The following is a 17,029-nucleotide window of genomic DNA, read 5'->3' on the forward strand; positions in this document are numbered from 1 at the left end:
TAGAAGCTTAGTGAAGCATAGGTGTAAAATGTTATAAAGCACCAATCAGCTATCGTTATCTTTATCTCTCTTTACTGTTCAGCTGGGCTAGTTGTCTGTTCATTCCCAGAAAATGCCTTGCACACTTGGGAGTTTGAGACTTTGATCTTGCTCTTCTCTCAGCTTGGAAGTCTATTTCCCACATTGTTTTTCCTTTTCATCCTCCCAGGAGTAGGTCAAAGGTCATCTCTACTGAGAAACCATTTTTTACCATTAATCAGAATTAATCATCCGTTTCTGTTTTCCCACCTGTATTTCGGTAGAATTAGTTGTCTAAAATTTATTTTAGGATATGATATCAGGTAGAGATGAATTTCCATTTATTGCCGTAAGGATAAATAATTATCCCGCTGTTTAAAAATAGGCCCTCCTTTACCCATGGATTTGCAGCATGACCTCTGTTGTATCTCAGGTTATCAGAGAGAGTTTCTGAGCTTTCTCTTTGTTCCATTTGTGTCACAAAACAAAATGCTACCCTACCTAAATATTAAAGCCTAATAATAAATCTCGTCTTCTAGTAGAGTGATTTCCTTTACATATTTCTTCTTTAGAAGTGTCTTCATATTTGTGGGGTTTTTTTCTAGTCCATATAAATTTTAGAATTAGCTTATCAAATTTCACAAAAATATCTCTGAGAATTTTGATTGGAACTGTGTCAAATCTGTAGATTAGTTTGGAAAGAAGTTACATCTTTACGATATTGAGCCTTCTTAACCTTAACACGGTATATCTTTATATAATATTTTAGAACTTATTAAGTTTTTCTTTAATTTCTTTCAATTTTTATAATTTTCTTCAGAAAATTATTATAATCTTTGGTTTATTCCTAGATAGTCTTATATTTTATGATAATTTTAAAATATTTTTAAATCATATTTTCTGTTTGTTGCTAGTGTAGACATAAAACTGACTTTTATATATTTATTTTGATGACAAAAAGAAATCTGTAGGAGGTGAACCCACAATGTAAATATATATGTGCCTTACTGTTAAAATGTACAGCTGGAACTTATCGGATTTTGTTAACCAATGTCACCATAAAAAATTAATTAATTAATTAAAATATATATTTTTTTATTTGACATCTTGTAACATTATTCTCTATTCTTTTATAAAATGAAATAATCTAGTGTAGAACATGGAAAAACCAAAATGCTGAAATTAAAAAAAAAAAGCTTAAAATCTTTCATAAACATGCTACCTAAAGATAAACATTATATATTTCATGTAGAACTTTCTAGTGTCTTTGGATATGTGCTCCACACATATCTGTAAAATATTTTATTTAATAAGGATATGAATCTTAAATTCTAATTTTTTGTTTATTGATTGTTATTTCTGAGTTTTCTATATAGCTAATAATGACCACTTTGACTTCTAATATGTTTAATAGAAGTAATGATAATTAATATTCTTGTCATTTTTCCTGCCGATATTTTAAAAATTGCTTTATTTCATCATTGAATATGATGTATGCTATAAGTTTTTGTAAATAATTCTTAAGGTTAAAGTAGTAATCCCTTTCATTCTTATTTTGCTAAGAATTTTTATCATGAATGGTATTGCATTGTATTTTATCAAATGTATTATCTGCATTACTGAAATAACTATGTGTGTATACATTTTTTTTCCTTGAATCTCTTAATGTGGCAGATCACATTAATATATTTTGTAATGTTGAACCAATCTTGAGTTCTTGGATTAAACTGAACTTTGCTGTGCTCTTTTTTGCTCATTGCTAGTAATATTTATTTCAAAATGTTTGCATCTGTGGTTATGAATGAGATTGGCTCATAATTTTCCATTTATGTACTGTCCTCTCTGGCTTAGGTTATATGAGACTAGTAAAATGAATAGTAGGAGTATTTTTTTTTTTTTTTTTAGCTCTCTGAGAGTTTGTGTAAAATGATCATTATCTGTTATCAAACTAGCCTATGAAGCCATTGTAGGCCTTTGTTTTCTATGTGGTGTGGGAATAAACTAAACTACTTATTCAGTTATTTAATAGTTATTGAACTATTCAGATTTTCTATTTCTTCTAGAGTCAGTTGTGGTTACTAACTCTTTTCTAGGAATATTGATATCACCTTACTTTTTGTATTTGTTGGCACAAAGTTGTTCATGTATTCTCTTAATATGTATTTGTGCTCTATCCACTATAGTTTGTTTTCCATTCTGAATGTAGTTTTTTTTACTTTTTTCTTAATCCTGAAAGTAATTTTTTTGTTTAAATCCTCTTTTTGAAGAATTAAGTTCTGAATTGTTAGTCTTTTCTGTTGTATCTTTATGCTGCTTAATTTTGTTCTCATTTTTATATTGCCTTATTTCTTTCTTAGTGTTTATTCTCCTTTTTTCCTGGAAATAATCTTTAGTTAGTTGGAGAGTTTATTAATTTTTAGCCATTCTTTTTTTCTAAAATAATAATTTAACACCAGAAATTTCTAAGTATTTTTTTACCTGCATCCCAAAATTTTAAGTTGAATTTCTATTATTCAGTAATAAGCTGGGAGGTTTTTTAGCCCCCAACATGATCTGTTTTTTACCCAAGTTTATTTGTATGTTTGAATGTCATTAAATTTCATAAAATATTTCATGAATTTTTTTAAAAACTTATTTTCTAACATTTTTTAATTATAATCAGAGATTATGGTTTGTATAATATTCTTTTACATTGGTTGAGACTTATTGCCTTGTACATTGTCACTTATAAATGCATATTTGTGATTTAAAAGAATAGCTATTATTTAGTTATTAGGTACATGTTGTTATACAAAGTCATTAGGGCAAACTAATTGAGTGATTCAGATATTCTATAGACTAACTTATTTTGGGGAAGAAAGAGTCAGGGTAACCTAACAATCTCCCCTTTACATGGCGAAATTAGTTTATTTTTCATTTGGTTTTCCGCTTTTTATTTTACATTTTTTCAAATTAATTTATTAGGTGTCTACAAGTTTAAAATTTGTATATCTTCCTAGGGAATTAATCCTTTTATTATCTAGTTTATCTAATATCACTGAAACTTCACCAGCTTTCTTTTTGCATTTGCCTGGTATTTTGGCTTGGAAATTTTCGAGTCACACACAGAATGAATTCAGGTCTGCAACCTGGGTGAGTCTGGGCTTGTAAGGAATTCTCAGGAAACACTGTTTTTCTTTTTTCTTTTTCTTCTTTCACCTCAAGCTAAGGCCAAGGGCCAGGAAGTATCCCTATTATATTCTGTGATAAGGATTTTGATTTGTTTTCTTGGTTTTTTTTAAAAACACTTCACCCATTTCAGGTTTCACCCTTTAAAAAGCGGGGGGGGGGGGGGGGGGGGGGTGGTGGAAGACTATAACTGAATTGAACACTTGGGAGCATTTTATTTGCATACATTTACATTGGGGCCAATCAAGACTCCTTGAGGATTTGAGGAAAAGTTTCTTGAAAAGAGTAAGGAAAAGTAACATCGGGTTGCTTACTAAATTATAGGATTGTCCGTTTTAACCTGGTTGGCCACCTATTTTGAGTTCAGATTTTCATCACGAAGATTATGTTCTGGTTAATAGTACCATATACTGCGTGTGAAGGATTCTGAGGTTTGTTCTGGCAACTGTTAATAAACACAGATACTATGTAGATTCTGGAAGACTATGGTTTAGAAGTGTTAGTTATGTATAGATTGCAGGTCATTATTTTCAAAATTCTTTCTCAACCTTTTGGAAGTATGAGTTTTTTTTTGTAGAGATTCGTGTTGGGAGGGTGATATCTTTAGTTCTACCTCCTATCAATTAAATCCCTAGCTCTCACTAGATAAAAATGAATAGATACTGTATGATTATAGTTATATAAAAATCTAGAAAGCACAACCAGTAATGACAAAAAGGAGATTAGTTCAGGAGAATGGGGTGACGGGGGGAAGGAGTGAGAAAAAGAGATTAAAAATAGGCATAAACAAATTTGGGGTGATGGTTATGTTCATTATCTCAATTGTGGTAATAGATTCAAATTGTACATGTTAAAATATGTGCAGTTTTTATTTTTATGTCAGTTGTATCTCAGTGTACTGCAATGAGCTTTTAAAGACACACAAAAATTTCCTTCCCTCCTGGAGCTTGCATTTTAGTGGGACAAAACAAACAATATGGAATTCAGCAACTGCTGCCTTAAAGCAATATGGGGACAAGACACAAAGACCCACAGAATGTGGCATCTGAAAGGTGCTAGAGTATAAGCTCTATGAGAGCAGGGATCTCTTCTGTCTCATAATTATTCTATCTTCATTGCCCAGAACACTGTTTGACACCTAGTAGGCACACAGTACATACTCGTTGAATGAATAAAGACTGCTCAAAACAAAACAAAATAACTGGCTTTAGGCCACTAGGGATTGGCACATGCCTTTTGGCATTTATGTTGTTTCTATACTTAGTCACATGTTGCAAAAACTTATTTTCAAAATCTTATCTGCCACTTTTACTTGATGAAGAAAGGTTTCTCAGAATATTTAGTTTCATTGCTGGGATTTTGTCAATTCTTGGGTTGATTCTAAGGTCTGAGCATTTATCAGTTGTTTGTTGGAAACTTACAGCATATCAGTTACTGTGTAGCAGTCTGGGGATAAAACGTCAAAAGGAAACAGATAAGAGATCAGTCCGTGGGGACATAAATAATAAATACACATAGATGAATAAACTGGTTACTAATTTAATTACTTTGGAGAATGAGATAATTTAATAGATTCAGGAAAATTCCACATAAGATCTCAGGAAGGAAAAAGATATGTGTATGATTCTTATCAATTTTGGTCTGTTTCATTAAACCAAACTGAATTTTAATACGTAGCAATGATACTTGCATTAAAATATGTTTAATATAACTTTTTAGGGACTATTATGTTGGTGAAATACATTATAAAAATATATTTATTCCAAGTGAGTACTTAAAATGACTACATTTTATACTTCAGTAAGGTTGATGTTAAGACATATATCCATTCCAAGTGAAAAATCAGAATACATTAGACTCTGGAACTAAGAGAAACCTCATGAAGGCATTCTGCAAAGATCAAAATGATCTCTTGTGAACCTCCGGATGGCACTTAGTGTGTAACAGGACATATTGATCACTATCATTCTTAACAGCAACAAAAATACAGCATTGTATTAGTGATAGTCCACATTATGCTAGGCCTTAGAATTGGATGATAACACTCAGGTTAATGTGTAAAGATTTGCAATATTCTTTTATATATATGTACATATATACACACATGCACACAGCACATAGACATGTGGGTATCATGCAACATTAGTATAAAAGTTTTTATAGTCTTGTATATCTTTTTTTTATACTCCACACCAACAAGATCAAAGAGAGCAGAAAGGACACCTGTTTCCAAATTAAGATTACCAAATCACTTTGATTTTGTGAATTTGAGTTCTCATATAAAATGCCTTCGAATTAGTGGTTTCTGTGAAAAGGTTTGTTTGTTCGTTTGTTTTAATTAAAAGGCTGGAATACCTAACATAAGTTTAGTTTCACTGTTTTCTAGAAAACTCTGGGAATATTAAATTTAAATCATATTTATTAGTTTCTACAAACCATTCAGAAAGAGATTCTTTAGGAGACTTAGATCTAATTTATTAATACTCTCCAATGAGAGGTAAGGGCTTTTCTTAATTTTATATACATAGAGTGCTTTCAGCATCTATTCTACTTTAAACATCTTAAATGTAGACACAAAAACCCACTCACCTGTATGTCAAAAAGCTGTTCTTTCCAGGGGACCCATGACATGTTCTTGTACAAAAACACCAACAGGAAAACAAAAAGAGTAGTAAACATACTCACTGTTATCTCTTAAACAATAGAGAATAGATCCATATATAACCAATATATAATAGATCCTCATCATCTCAGCAAATTGTCAGACCATAAAAACCGAACTCCATTCATTGCTGCTACTAATGGAAAACTTCCAGCCCAAGTATAAACCAGAACCAAACTTGGCTTAGTATCAGAAACAAAAATATAGAATTGGAAATTTAAAAATGAAGAAACAGGATGACAAAGACAAAGTTCTGTTGGGAATTTACTTTGGGAGCTAAGAAATCACATATATGGGATTAAAACAGCTCATGAATTGCATATCTCAGGCATCACTATTTAATTGATTCTGGAAGATGAGTCTACTTAAACATCTCAGTGAGACCTCCAAAACTGACAAAGTATAATATAAGAAAAAAAATAAAAATATGACATAAAATTATGCAAAATGTGCAGGTGACAGGTATTTAACTCATTAACAAGGGAACTAATAAGATGGTGGTTAGCCTGGTTTTGAGAAAATTGGAGAGAATCGAGTATTCATAGTTGCTGAAAGAAAGAATGCTTAAGTACAATTCAAATTTAGATACAGAACTGGTTAATATCTTAAGCATAATAAAACCGTATCCTTTGGAATTATCCTTTCTATAGGACTAAAATAATTTGCATCTCTACCAGACAAAATTAATATGCAACGCTGTTGGATAAGAACCATTTGCATCATCATCATCATTTTTCTAAAAGTTAATATTGTCAGGGAACATAAACAGCATGAGTGACAACCAGTTATTTACTCATTCACCAAATATTTAAGGAAGGCCTACGTTGTGCCAGGCACCATTCTTGGAGCTGAGGATATCTCACTGTCTGTGTCCCTCGTGGATATTTATTTACCTGGTGTCTCAGAGTATACCTAGCTCCAGCCTTCATTGCCACAGGGAAAGCCTGACCCTGCCTATACCGTTATTTCACATGTAGTAGAAAGATGCCCTAGGTATCTGGCAACCCACATTCGAACTACAAGAAACCAACGCATGTTTATCCTATATTCTTCTCGAGAGTGTAGAAGTTAAATCAGTTGTGTAAACAATTTACCCTTAAATATATTTAAAAAGTGCTATTAAAGAATTCCTATCTCTTAGTATTTTAAAAATTGGCTGTCCTTGTGCAGCGTTTTCTTTGACCTAGAATAATCGAGTTCTGAGGAAAAGGTTTACTGGAAAGAATTCGTTTGCCTTTTTTACTCTTTGCTTAGCTACTTTTAAAGTTTTCTGTATTCTCTGGTTGCTAATAAGCACTTCATATTTGTCATCTTTTCTTCATTGTTCTTGAATTTTATCAATTTTTGAATTTTCTACATTTATATGAAGTACTGCCTTGGTTAGACAGTCTCTTAAATAAATTTGGGTGTGTGTTTTCCTTTATGGATCCCAAATAGTGTTCTCTATTTTGGAGGAATTTATTACATGCCTGCTTTCTGTAATGGCTCAGTCATTGTCCATTTACTAAAGTATATCCTGCCATTAGTGGTTTTGTCATATAAGTAGTAATTAAATATGCTTTGTTGAAATCCTGTAGCAAAACAAATCTTAGTCCAGTTGTTTTAGAATTTGTGGAGTGTTTGGGTATTTCGACTCCTCTTCTTTAGCATCTTGGATCTCTCCGTAAAGTTTGGCATGTTTTATTCTTTTCAGCGTTCAAGAAAATGTTTACATTTTGTGAAGGTAATCTGATCATAGAGTTTTGTTTTGCTTTAATTATTTGGACCAAATATTATGTGTTGTATCAATCGGTATGTAAATTTAAAGAATACTTTTACAGAGATACAAAACATATTTATCATAATGATTTCTTTTTTAAAACTTTAAAATGTATATTTACTACAAATTATAGATGAAAACCTTTTCAGTTAGAAAATCTTTGTATTTCATTTCAAGTATGTTTTTAAGAACAAAATCTGTATCTTCTACAATTGAATGAAAAGTTTAAATAATCGTAGAATTAACACAGTGGATTTTTTTACATTGAGATTTAATTTTGGGATGTTTTTCCTTTGAAATACTTGGTTAGTAACAAAGAAAATTAAGCTTTAACAGTGTAAAGTAGGTACATAAACAGTGGCTTTCTCACTGGGGAAAGGAATACATTCTTCTGGGTAGATCAATAGTTTTAAAACTGTGCTTTTGAATTCCTGTTTTCTCTATTGGTGTGTTTACACCACAGAGTCACTTTCACATAATAACAGAAGCATAAGAATATAAGTTGCATTTGTATTACAGTCCTTGTGATATGACTAAAGCTGGATACAGTCAAAATATTTACAGACTATCTTTTTATCCTGTTCTGCATTGAGAAAGAAGATTGTACACAGGCAATTAACCCTTTTCTCAAATTTTGCATCTTTAGAGGCAAGGAACAGCTCCACCTCCAATGAAACTGCCACCGCCTTATAAAGCTCCATCTGATGACAGTGATGAAAATGAAGCGGAGTATGCATTTACCAACCGTGAGTTTCTTTAAATTATTTGAAGTGGATGCAGAACTTATTAAATTGTGCTTTAATGATTGTTGTAAATTATCAAATACATTGCTGTGGGTTCTTAGTAACCTATCATGCTGAAAGAGAAAGTTTACATATCCTTAACTTTTGTGACTTTATTTTTCTAAGCTTTTCTCTTTGACACTAATATAATATTAGAGTGAATATAAATGAAACTGGGTTATACACTATTTGATCTACATTCCATCCTAGTCTTACTATTTGGTTGTGAATTCAAGAATGCTAAGAAGTCCTTGAAATTGCAGTTTGACTCACAATAATCTGAATTGGATGTCAGCTCTTGATTACTGACCCTACTTGAATGGATGGTAATGTTGCTAATGCAAATTACAGAGACCCATAATATTTTCTCTTTTAGAGTTTTTTTCATGAGTTTCTTTTGCATTAGCTTTATCAACTATACATTCATATATATATATATGTGTGTGTGTGTGTATATATATATATATATATACACACACACACACATATATTTAATGGAGGCTTTATTTAAAAGAATTTGCATTTCTTTTATGCATGTAAAGTATATGTAGTTAGATCTGATTGCTATTATGTGTAGAATTTCTTTTAGGAGTGATGAAAATGTTCTAAAATTAGATTGTGATGATGGTTGCACAATTTGTGAATATACCAAAACCCATAGGATTATATATTTAAATGAGTGATATTTTGGTTTGTGAAATATATATATGTGTGTGTGTGTATATACATGTATATACACACACACATATACACACACACATATATCTTTCTTTAAAAAATGTTTTTTATGTACAGAAAAGTAGTTTGATAAAGAAATTGAAAGACTTGCATTTCTTAGTGTGTAATCTTAAAGTATGTGATCTCTCCTATGAAAACAATGATACTTCACAGATTCGTAATGAAGATTAAAATAAGGTAATAAGGCCTTTAGCCTGCCATATTGTGAATCTTCAACAAGTATTATGGCTCTTATTATTGTTAATAATTATTAAGTTGGCTTTATAAACTTTATATTTTTCTAACTATAATAATGTATAAATATAAATATAATTTATAATAATTTAGTTGACTTTATAAAAGTTTGGTTTGTACTTTGTGATTTTACAGAGCCCTTTCTTATGTGTTTTTAAAATATATTCACCAAATCTTTGTTAAAAGCCAACTGCTTTTCACTAACAATATTTAGTGGGTCTGCTATGAGATGAATAAAACATAGCTCTCTTTTTCTTAGTGGGGTCATCGGCCTGGAAGGGAGGATACAAAAGCATGGAAACAAATTCTGATAAATGTACTGTTGTGCCCTGGTTTTCAACCTCTTTTGGAGAACTCCATATGATAGGTACAATTGATATGTGTGTGCACATGTGTAATATAATCCCTTGTTCAGATACAGATATTAAGATAGCTACGGCAGAGTGGAGATGGTTTGTTCATTATTCATATTTCTGAGATACTAAAATGTCCATATTTGCATAGCTGTTAGGAAACCTGGTTTAGGCAGCTCACTAAGACTACGTTCTAATCCTAGTTCTACAACTTAGTCCTGAATTCATGGACAAGTTACTTAACCTCTTCCTGGATTACACTTTCTTATCTATAAGGTCGGCAGCGGGAGGGATGTCTTATTATATAACCTGCCTCGTAGGATTGTTGTGAGAATTAGAGGAGAAAAACATTTAAAGAGCTTAGTATAAAGATTGTGATACCTAGTAAACACTCTGGTTTTCCATGTGCCAGGCCTTCACGTATATTATTAACTCAGTCAACATACTAACTTTGTGAAGTCTTTAATTATACAAATAAAGCAACTAAGGTTCGGAGAATTTAAGGAGTATATTTAAGCTTACACAGTCAGTAAATAGTGGAAATGCAGTGTAAACCTAGGCACTCTGACTCCAGAGCCTGTACTATCATGTATACTTCCCATTACTTAAAACCCATTACTGTGGCAGAAGTAGTTTCCAAGTGATTGCGAGTTATTTAGTGAATATTACTTTGATGCTATAAGACAGGCAGAGCAGCAACACCCACCTCAAAGTTCCAAGAGCATGTGTACATGTGTGTTTGCACATGTGCACAGATACATTCACGGCATTAGTGGGGTTCAGGTAGGACACTGATTTACACTGAATGCAGAAAAAGACTTCTAATATCTAAGTCATCTAACTATGACATTCCACAGATTCTCCAGCAAACCTACTTGGACTGCGAATATGACTTTCCTCTCTATTCATTTTGCTCCCCAGTGTACATTTCTCTTCCCACTTAACTTCCTATTGAATCTACTGATAACCTTCTTCATAAGAGTTTGAACTGTATAGGGGTATTAGATGGTTCACATTTAAAATGTAGGCGAGTCTAAAGACTCCAGCTTTCCTATATTTCTTTTTGAAATAAATCTCATGCTTTTTCTTTGTTCCCTAACTCACTAAATGACTACGCTGCTCATCCTTCCAAAACTAAATACTTTTTGTCTCAAAACTAAGATTCCTTTTTACAGTGGTGAAAGTATGATTATATAACTCTCAACTCTCCCATGATCTAGGACTATGAAGTGGGTGGCTGGAATCCAAGCATGAGGCCCACCAGGAAGTGGTGATTGTATTAGACATATCACAGTCATGAAAGACACATGATTTTAAAGGGTAGTTAAAATCTAACTTAGGTGAGCTTTGATAAGTTACTTATTTATTAAGTTAATCCCGCCAAGAAGTGTTTATCGAGTGGATATTATAGGTGAGCAGACACTGGCGTAGATGTTGGGAACACAGCAGGGAACAATATCTTTCCTCTCATTAGCTTATATTCTAGCATGGGAGAAAGATTATAAGCAATAAGATAGTTTAAATATTGGTAAATAATATAAGTATCTAAAATAAAACAAGGTATTGTGAGAATAAATGCCTTGGAGGAGGCAACATTAAGTAGAATGGGTAAGAAAGGCCGAGATAAGACCTAAATGACAAGCAGGAACCAGACGAGCAAAGAGCTGACTTATGTAGTCATCATATAGATTAGATATTTTTTCAGACCATGATTCACAGTAACATATATTTTAGTTAACCAGGTATGATGCGTGTGTGCACATACGCATACACACACACAATTACATAAGTAATTACATCTTGTTAAATGCTACCTATCTTCCCCACTAAACCTTTGAGTTCCATGAGGCTAGTGACCCTCTCTGTTTTGGCGTGGCACAGTATGAAAACTCAGTATTTTGGTCAAATTAATGACTTGCATAGTCACTGTGGGGGTGCAATGAAAATCTAGGTATGCTCAAGGTGCTTCAGAGATTCTCCTTCTGCTGAACTAACTGTACCATTCATTTAGTTTCACAGCGTTCTGTCTAGAACGGCTTGACTTCTCCTTCCCAGTATGCTGCTCCTCACCTTATCGATAAGTTTTGATCACCAGGGAGAGCAGCCACTATGTCCATAGCATCCTGCTTTGTTTACTTTTGATCTCAGAGGTTAAATGCTTTTACAAAAGTTGGGTCTCTCTAACCTGTTGTCATTCATTCTTTCAATTATATTTTAAACTGCAGAGAGGAGGTTCGGAATATTTCTGTAATATGTAAGAGAGTAATCATAAAGAAGCAATGAGAATCATACAGTAAACATGTCTCTTGATGCATATTAGGTCCTAGAAATTATTAATATAATTGGCTTGTTTGACAGTTGGCTTTGAAGTGGTATAACAGAGATGTGAATGGAACGCCATGCTGAAGGCCTCTTAAAACCCTTTCTTTATCTTTTAATGTCAGAATTGCCTACTTTCCTTAGATGTTTAGCTTTTTCGAAATGATTTTTTTTTTCATAAAGAATCTGGTATAATTATTAACTGTGCTACATCTTTATGGCCTTTTGCTCAGATTCCGTCGTTCTCGCCCAACCAAACTATCATAATGTAATATTTGGTATAAAGAATATATTTGAGTTATAAGTATATAAAATTAACCTGTGAATTGTACCATGCAAATAAAAATTAGATTACCAATACCTCGCATCTTCATGTTTTACTTTAATTCTTATTGTTTTAGTTCAATTTTTTTAACAGATAGGATACTGGCTAAGACCTTTTGAAATGTGAATTATTATCAAATTGCTCAGTCACACTGTAGGTTTAGAGAAGGTAGCTTTTTTAAAATAGCAACTTTATTGAGATATAATCTATATTACTATACAACTCATCTCCCTAAAGTATACAATTCAGTGGCTTTTAGTATATTTATAAAGTTGTTCAACCATCGCCACTATCACTTTTAGAAAGTTTTCATCACACACATCCGTAAAAGCCCTATTCACTAGAAGTCACTCCACTTTACCATATTTATTTAAAAATTCTTTATATTCATGTATAAAACATCTGCACATATATATTTTAATTTTTAAAAGGACTTTATAGATAATCCTGATGTGTTGCCATGGAGTAGGGTAGAGAACCTATCCAAAAACCCCTGTCCTCTTAAAACAAATCTACATTTAAATTTGGAAAAAGACAAGAATATTTGCTAGTCCTACTTTCCTCAAGAATTTAGCAATGAATGCATTAAGCTCACCTCCCTACCGCACCTCAAAAAAAAAAAAAATCAAAAATTCAAATCTTTGTCAATAGTACATAAAGCTATAAATGAACTGCACATATGAGAAAATCTAATTAATATTATCTACTTAGAAAATTGACTAAAATTTACTAATAGCAATAACAGAAAAACCAGGAAATATATAGGAATAATATAATTAGAAATGTAAAACTTATGGCAATGATCCATAACTATTTAAGTCATTTACTCTTCGACATTGTGATGAAAGCTATAAACTCACTCCCCAGAAAAGTGTATGCAGATATACAGAAACATTGTTCTCCATGTGCATGTGCACAAGGGCACATACGTCCACGTGCATGCACACACACACATCATTTTAAATAGACATCATTTTGCCTAGTTAGTGGAAGTCCTGCAGCCCGTTTAAGAATTCATGGGCCACAGGATAACAACCCCCTATACTTTTTTTTTTTTAAAAGAAAACTATGGAACTTTATTAAAGAAGATTTGGGGGGAAAGTAGTGATACATTATTTTCCTGATAGAATACTAAGTATATCATAGATTTCAATTATTTCTAAATTACTCTATAAGTTTAAGGTAATTTGAATCCAAATAATAAGTATATATAGGCTTTTTTAAAATATGAGAAATTGATTGAAAATTGGTTCAGAAATGAAATGCTAGACAGTTTTGGACAGTGTCCCCTACTATCTGAATATATTCTAAACTGATGGTTTTCAGACTCAATCTGGAGCTTTTAGAAATGAATGTGAGTGTTTTGGTTGTCTAAATCAGCTTTTTTCAACCTTGGCAGTATTGCCATTTTTACCAGATAATTCTTTGTTGTCAGAGCTGTCATTTGTGGTATAGGATACTTAATAACATCCCTGGTCTCTACTCAATGAATGCCAGTAGCAATCTCTTTCTCACCTTAATTGTGACAACTAAAAATATCTCCACATATGGCCAAGTGTCCTCTGGTCTAAATGGATGGGGGATTCTATTGTTATATATTAGTTGGGGTGCCTAGGGCACTTCATTGTATGGGATAGTCCCACACAATGAAGAATTATCCTGCTCAGAGTGCCAATAGCGCTCCGGATTAGAAACATTGTTTACAACTGCAGGAATTAAATCAGTTTAGTATTTGCATTAAAGAAAATGGTCTAGAAATAGACCCAGATGTCTACTTAGATTTTAGAACACACACAACAAAAAAAAGATTTTTTTTGAAATAGTGGAAATAGATTATTCAATAAATGATGAAATATGTAATCATTTGGGGAGAAAATATGGAGCTCTCTACTACTAACCAAAATTACAAGTTAATTCCAAAAGAATCATTTACTTCTAAAAGCTGAAGCCATAAAAAACTATCAAAGGTCTATATAAATTTATTAAAAATATAATTTTGGTACAGAGAAAGGCCTTTCATATTATTATACCAACACTATAAAGGAAAATAATCATAAGTTTGCTTATATAAAAATTTAAAACTTTATGTATATGTGTATACATAAATACATACTCCATAGTCAGAAGAAAGACATATACAACAATAGGAAGGCAAACAAAGATCAGACAGTACAAAACCAAAGAAATAGATTAGAGCAACAAATACAAAGTCTGTTAAGCCTCACTTATAATGAGAGAAATGTGACCTAATAAATCATCAGGTTTTTTTTTTTTTTTGGCTTGTCAGATTACTTAAGATTTTAAAAATTAGTACTTTTCATTGTTGGAAGATTGTAGAAAAATAGGAGTTTTTATATACTGTTGTTAGGAATGTGAATTCATGTGCCTCTTTCTACAGACGCATTTGGCAGCCTGTATAAAAAGTTAAATTTGCATATTCTTTGACAATTCAACTTCTAGTGATATAGCCTAACGAATTCATTGCCTATGTGAACATGTGTATGTGTGTGTATACACATACCTACAACAATGTTTACTGCAGCATTTTTCACTAATAGCAATTATAATGATAAATATTATATGTAATCAGTATAAACTGTAGCCTTGATTAAGTCACTTAATCTCTAAGCACTTTTAGCCATTTAACCTGGAACAAGTTGTCTCTCTTTTCCTTTGGTTTCCTCATCTGTAAGATGAGGATAATAATAGTGCTCCTTTTACAGGGTGGTTATGGGATGAGAAGACACATGACATGTTTATAGGAAGACATATGACATATTACATAGGAAGTACTCCTGAAATGTTAGCTACTACTCTTTATTATTATTAATAGTAATACAAAATGTCTTCAATTTGCCAAATACTGCTATTACAGAATGAAATTCTGGCAAAAGTATATAATAAAATTTCATCTAAAATTATTATAATTTAATTTTTAAAAACTTTAGCAGTCAACTTTTTTAAGTTTAACATAATCGTGTAGGAACAATACATTAACACTACTACTGGCCTGCTCCCCATCACCACTGGGTACTCTGATACTATTATGCTTTCACTTTCAGTTGTGATCACTAGAAGAGAAAGATATTTTGAAGTACTTCATTTTTCTCTAATACTTTTTCTGTTCTTTATTTTCCCCAGACCAAAGGTAGAATTATCACAGACATATTTGTATGTGATTTTATAATGTTTTCTCCTCATGGAATTTCAATGTTGTAGGGTTGACAATTGACCTTTTTTTTTTCATTCCTACTAATGGAGAAAGAACACACATGAGAGTTTTTTGAGAAAACTTCATGGCCTGAATAAAATTTAAAAACTAAAAATATAGCTTTTAAAGATTACTTTTTTGAGTTCTAGTTTTCCAAACAGTCCCCCAAAGTTTATAGCCTAACTCAATCCCTATTTTTCTGCCTTGTTTGAGTATTTATGAACATTCATTCATTGACTCACATATGTTATAATGTTCTTTGCAGAACTATTAAGTCTCTTAATAGTCACATTAACTGTCAGTATATTTTCCTACTTAACATTTGAAATATTTTAATAATTTTTAATACAAAAAATCAGCAGCTTTCATCCTCATCTTTAATCATCTGTAGTATTTTACTCTTGTAATATTAAATGAACACTTATGTTTCAATTAACTGATAGAATTTCGCCATATCAAGTACATAAAGAAATTTCTCACTCCAGGTTACATCAAGAATGCTAACCTAAATAGTTAACAGTGGATTGAAATGTTAGCCTTGTTTGTATTATTGTCATTAACGTGCGATTTTGTTTTTATTGTTAATCTTTGCTGTCTCAGGATCATTGATCCTGCACTGGTTCAGAGATGCCTGAGTGATCTTTCAAATCTTTGACTTTCCAAAGGCCAAAGCCAAAAAGCAGATTTTAGTCAAATTCTAAGGCCAAAGCTGAACTTTGTATAGTATGTTTTAATTGATAGAAGTGCAGAAGCATTGAGAAAAATCTTCTACTTTCAACTTTAATTCATTTGAGTTTTATATAACAAAATATTTTTATTTGGAAGAAAAAAAAGGATTTGTCTCTATAATAAAACAATTAACTCAATTTTTAAAAATGGACAAAACTTGAGATGACGTTTCATCGAAAAAGGTATATAAATATTTGGCTAATAAGCACATGAAAATGCTCAACATTATTAACTATTAGGGAAATGTAAATTAAAATCACTACACATGATTTTAACTAGAAAAACAGGCATATAACCAGCACCCTCATATACTACTGGTGAGAATGTAAAATGGTACAGCTACTTTGGAAAACAGTTTGGTAGTTTCTTACAAAGTTAAACATGAGTTTACCATACAATGCAGCAATTCTACTTCTAGGTATCCCAAGAGAAATGAAAACTTATGTCCACATGAAGATTCCTACATGAATGTTCATAGCAGCATTATTCACAATAGCCAAAAACTGGAAATAGCCAAATTAATATCCATTAACCGGTGAATGGATAAACAAAATGTTGTATGTCCATTTTGTTTACCCATTCACCGTGAAAAGGAGCAAAATACTGATACATGCTCATTATGCTAAGTAAAGGATGCAAAAGACTATAAACTGTATGATTCTGTTTATATACAATGTCCATTAAAAACATTTATAGAGATAGAAAACAGGTCACTGGTTGCTTAGAGAAGG

General features: G+C 31.8%; 1 protein-coding gene across 1 annotated transcript in view; it reads left to right on the top strand.

The window, feature by feature from the left end:
• The window catches only part of PATJ (PATJ, crumbs cell polarity complex component), a 320,321-nt gene that overhangs the window by 127,669 nt on the left and 175,623 nt on the right, over nt 1-17,029 (top strand). The window contains exon 27 of the mRNA XM_011369533.2: nt 8,254-8,353. Within this exon, the coding sequence (XP_011367835.1) occupies nt 8,254-8,353 (100 nt within the window). The remainder of the gene's footprint in view (nt 1-8,253; nt 8,354-17,029) is intronic.

The sequence above is a fragment of the Pteropus vampyrus genome, unplaced genomic scaffold (assembly GCF_000151845.1).
Source record: "Pteropus vampyrus isolate Shadow unplaced genomic scaffold, Pvam_2.0 Scaffold151, whole genome shotgun sequence".
In the NCBI taxonomy this organism is placed as follows: domain Eukaryota; kingdom Metazoa; phylum Chordata; class Mammalia; order Chiroptera; family Pteropodidae; genus Pteropus; species Pteropus vampyrus.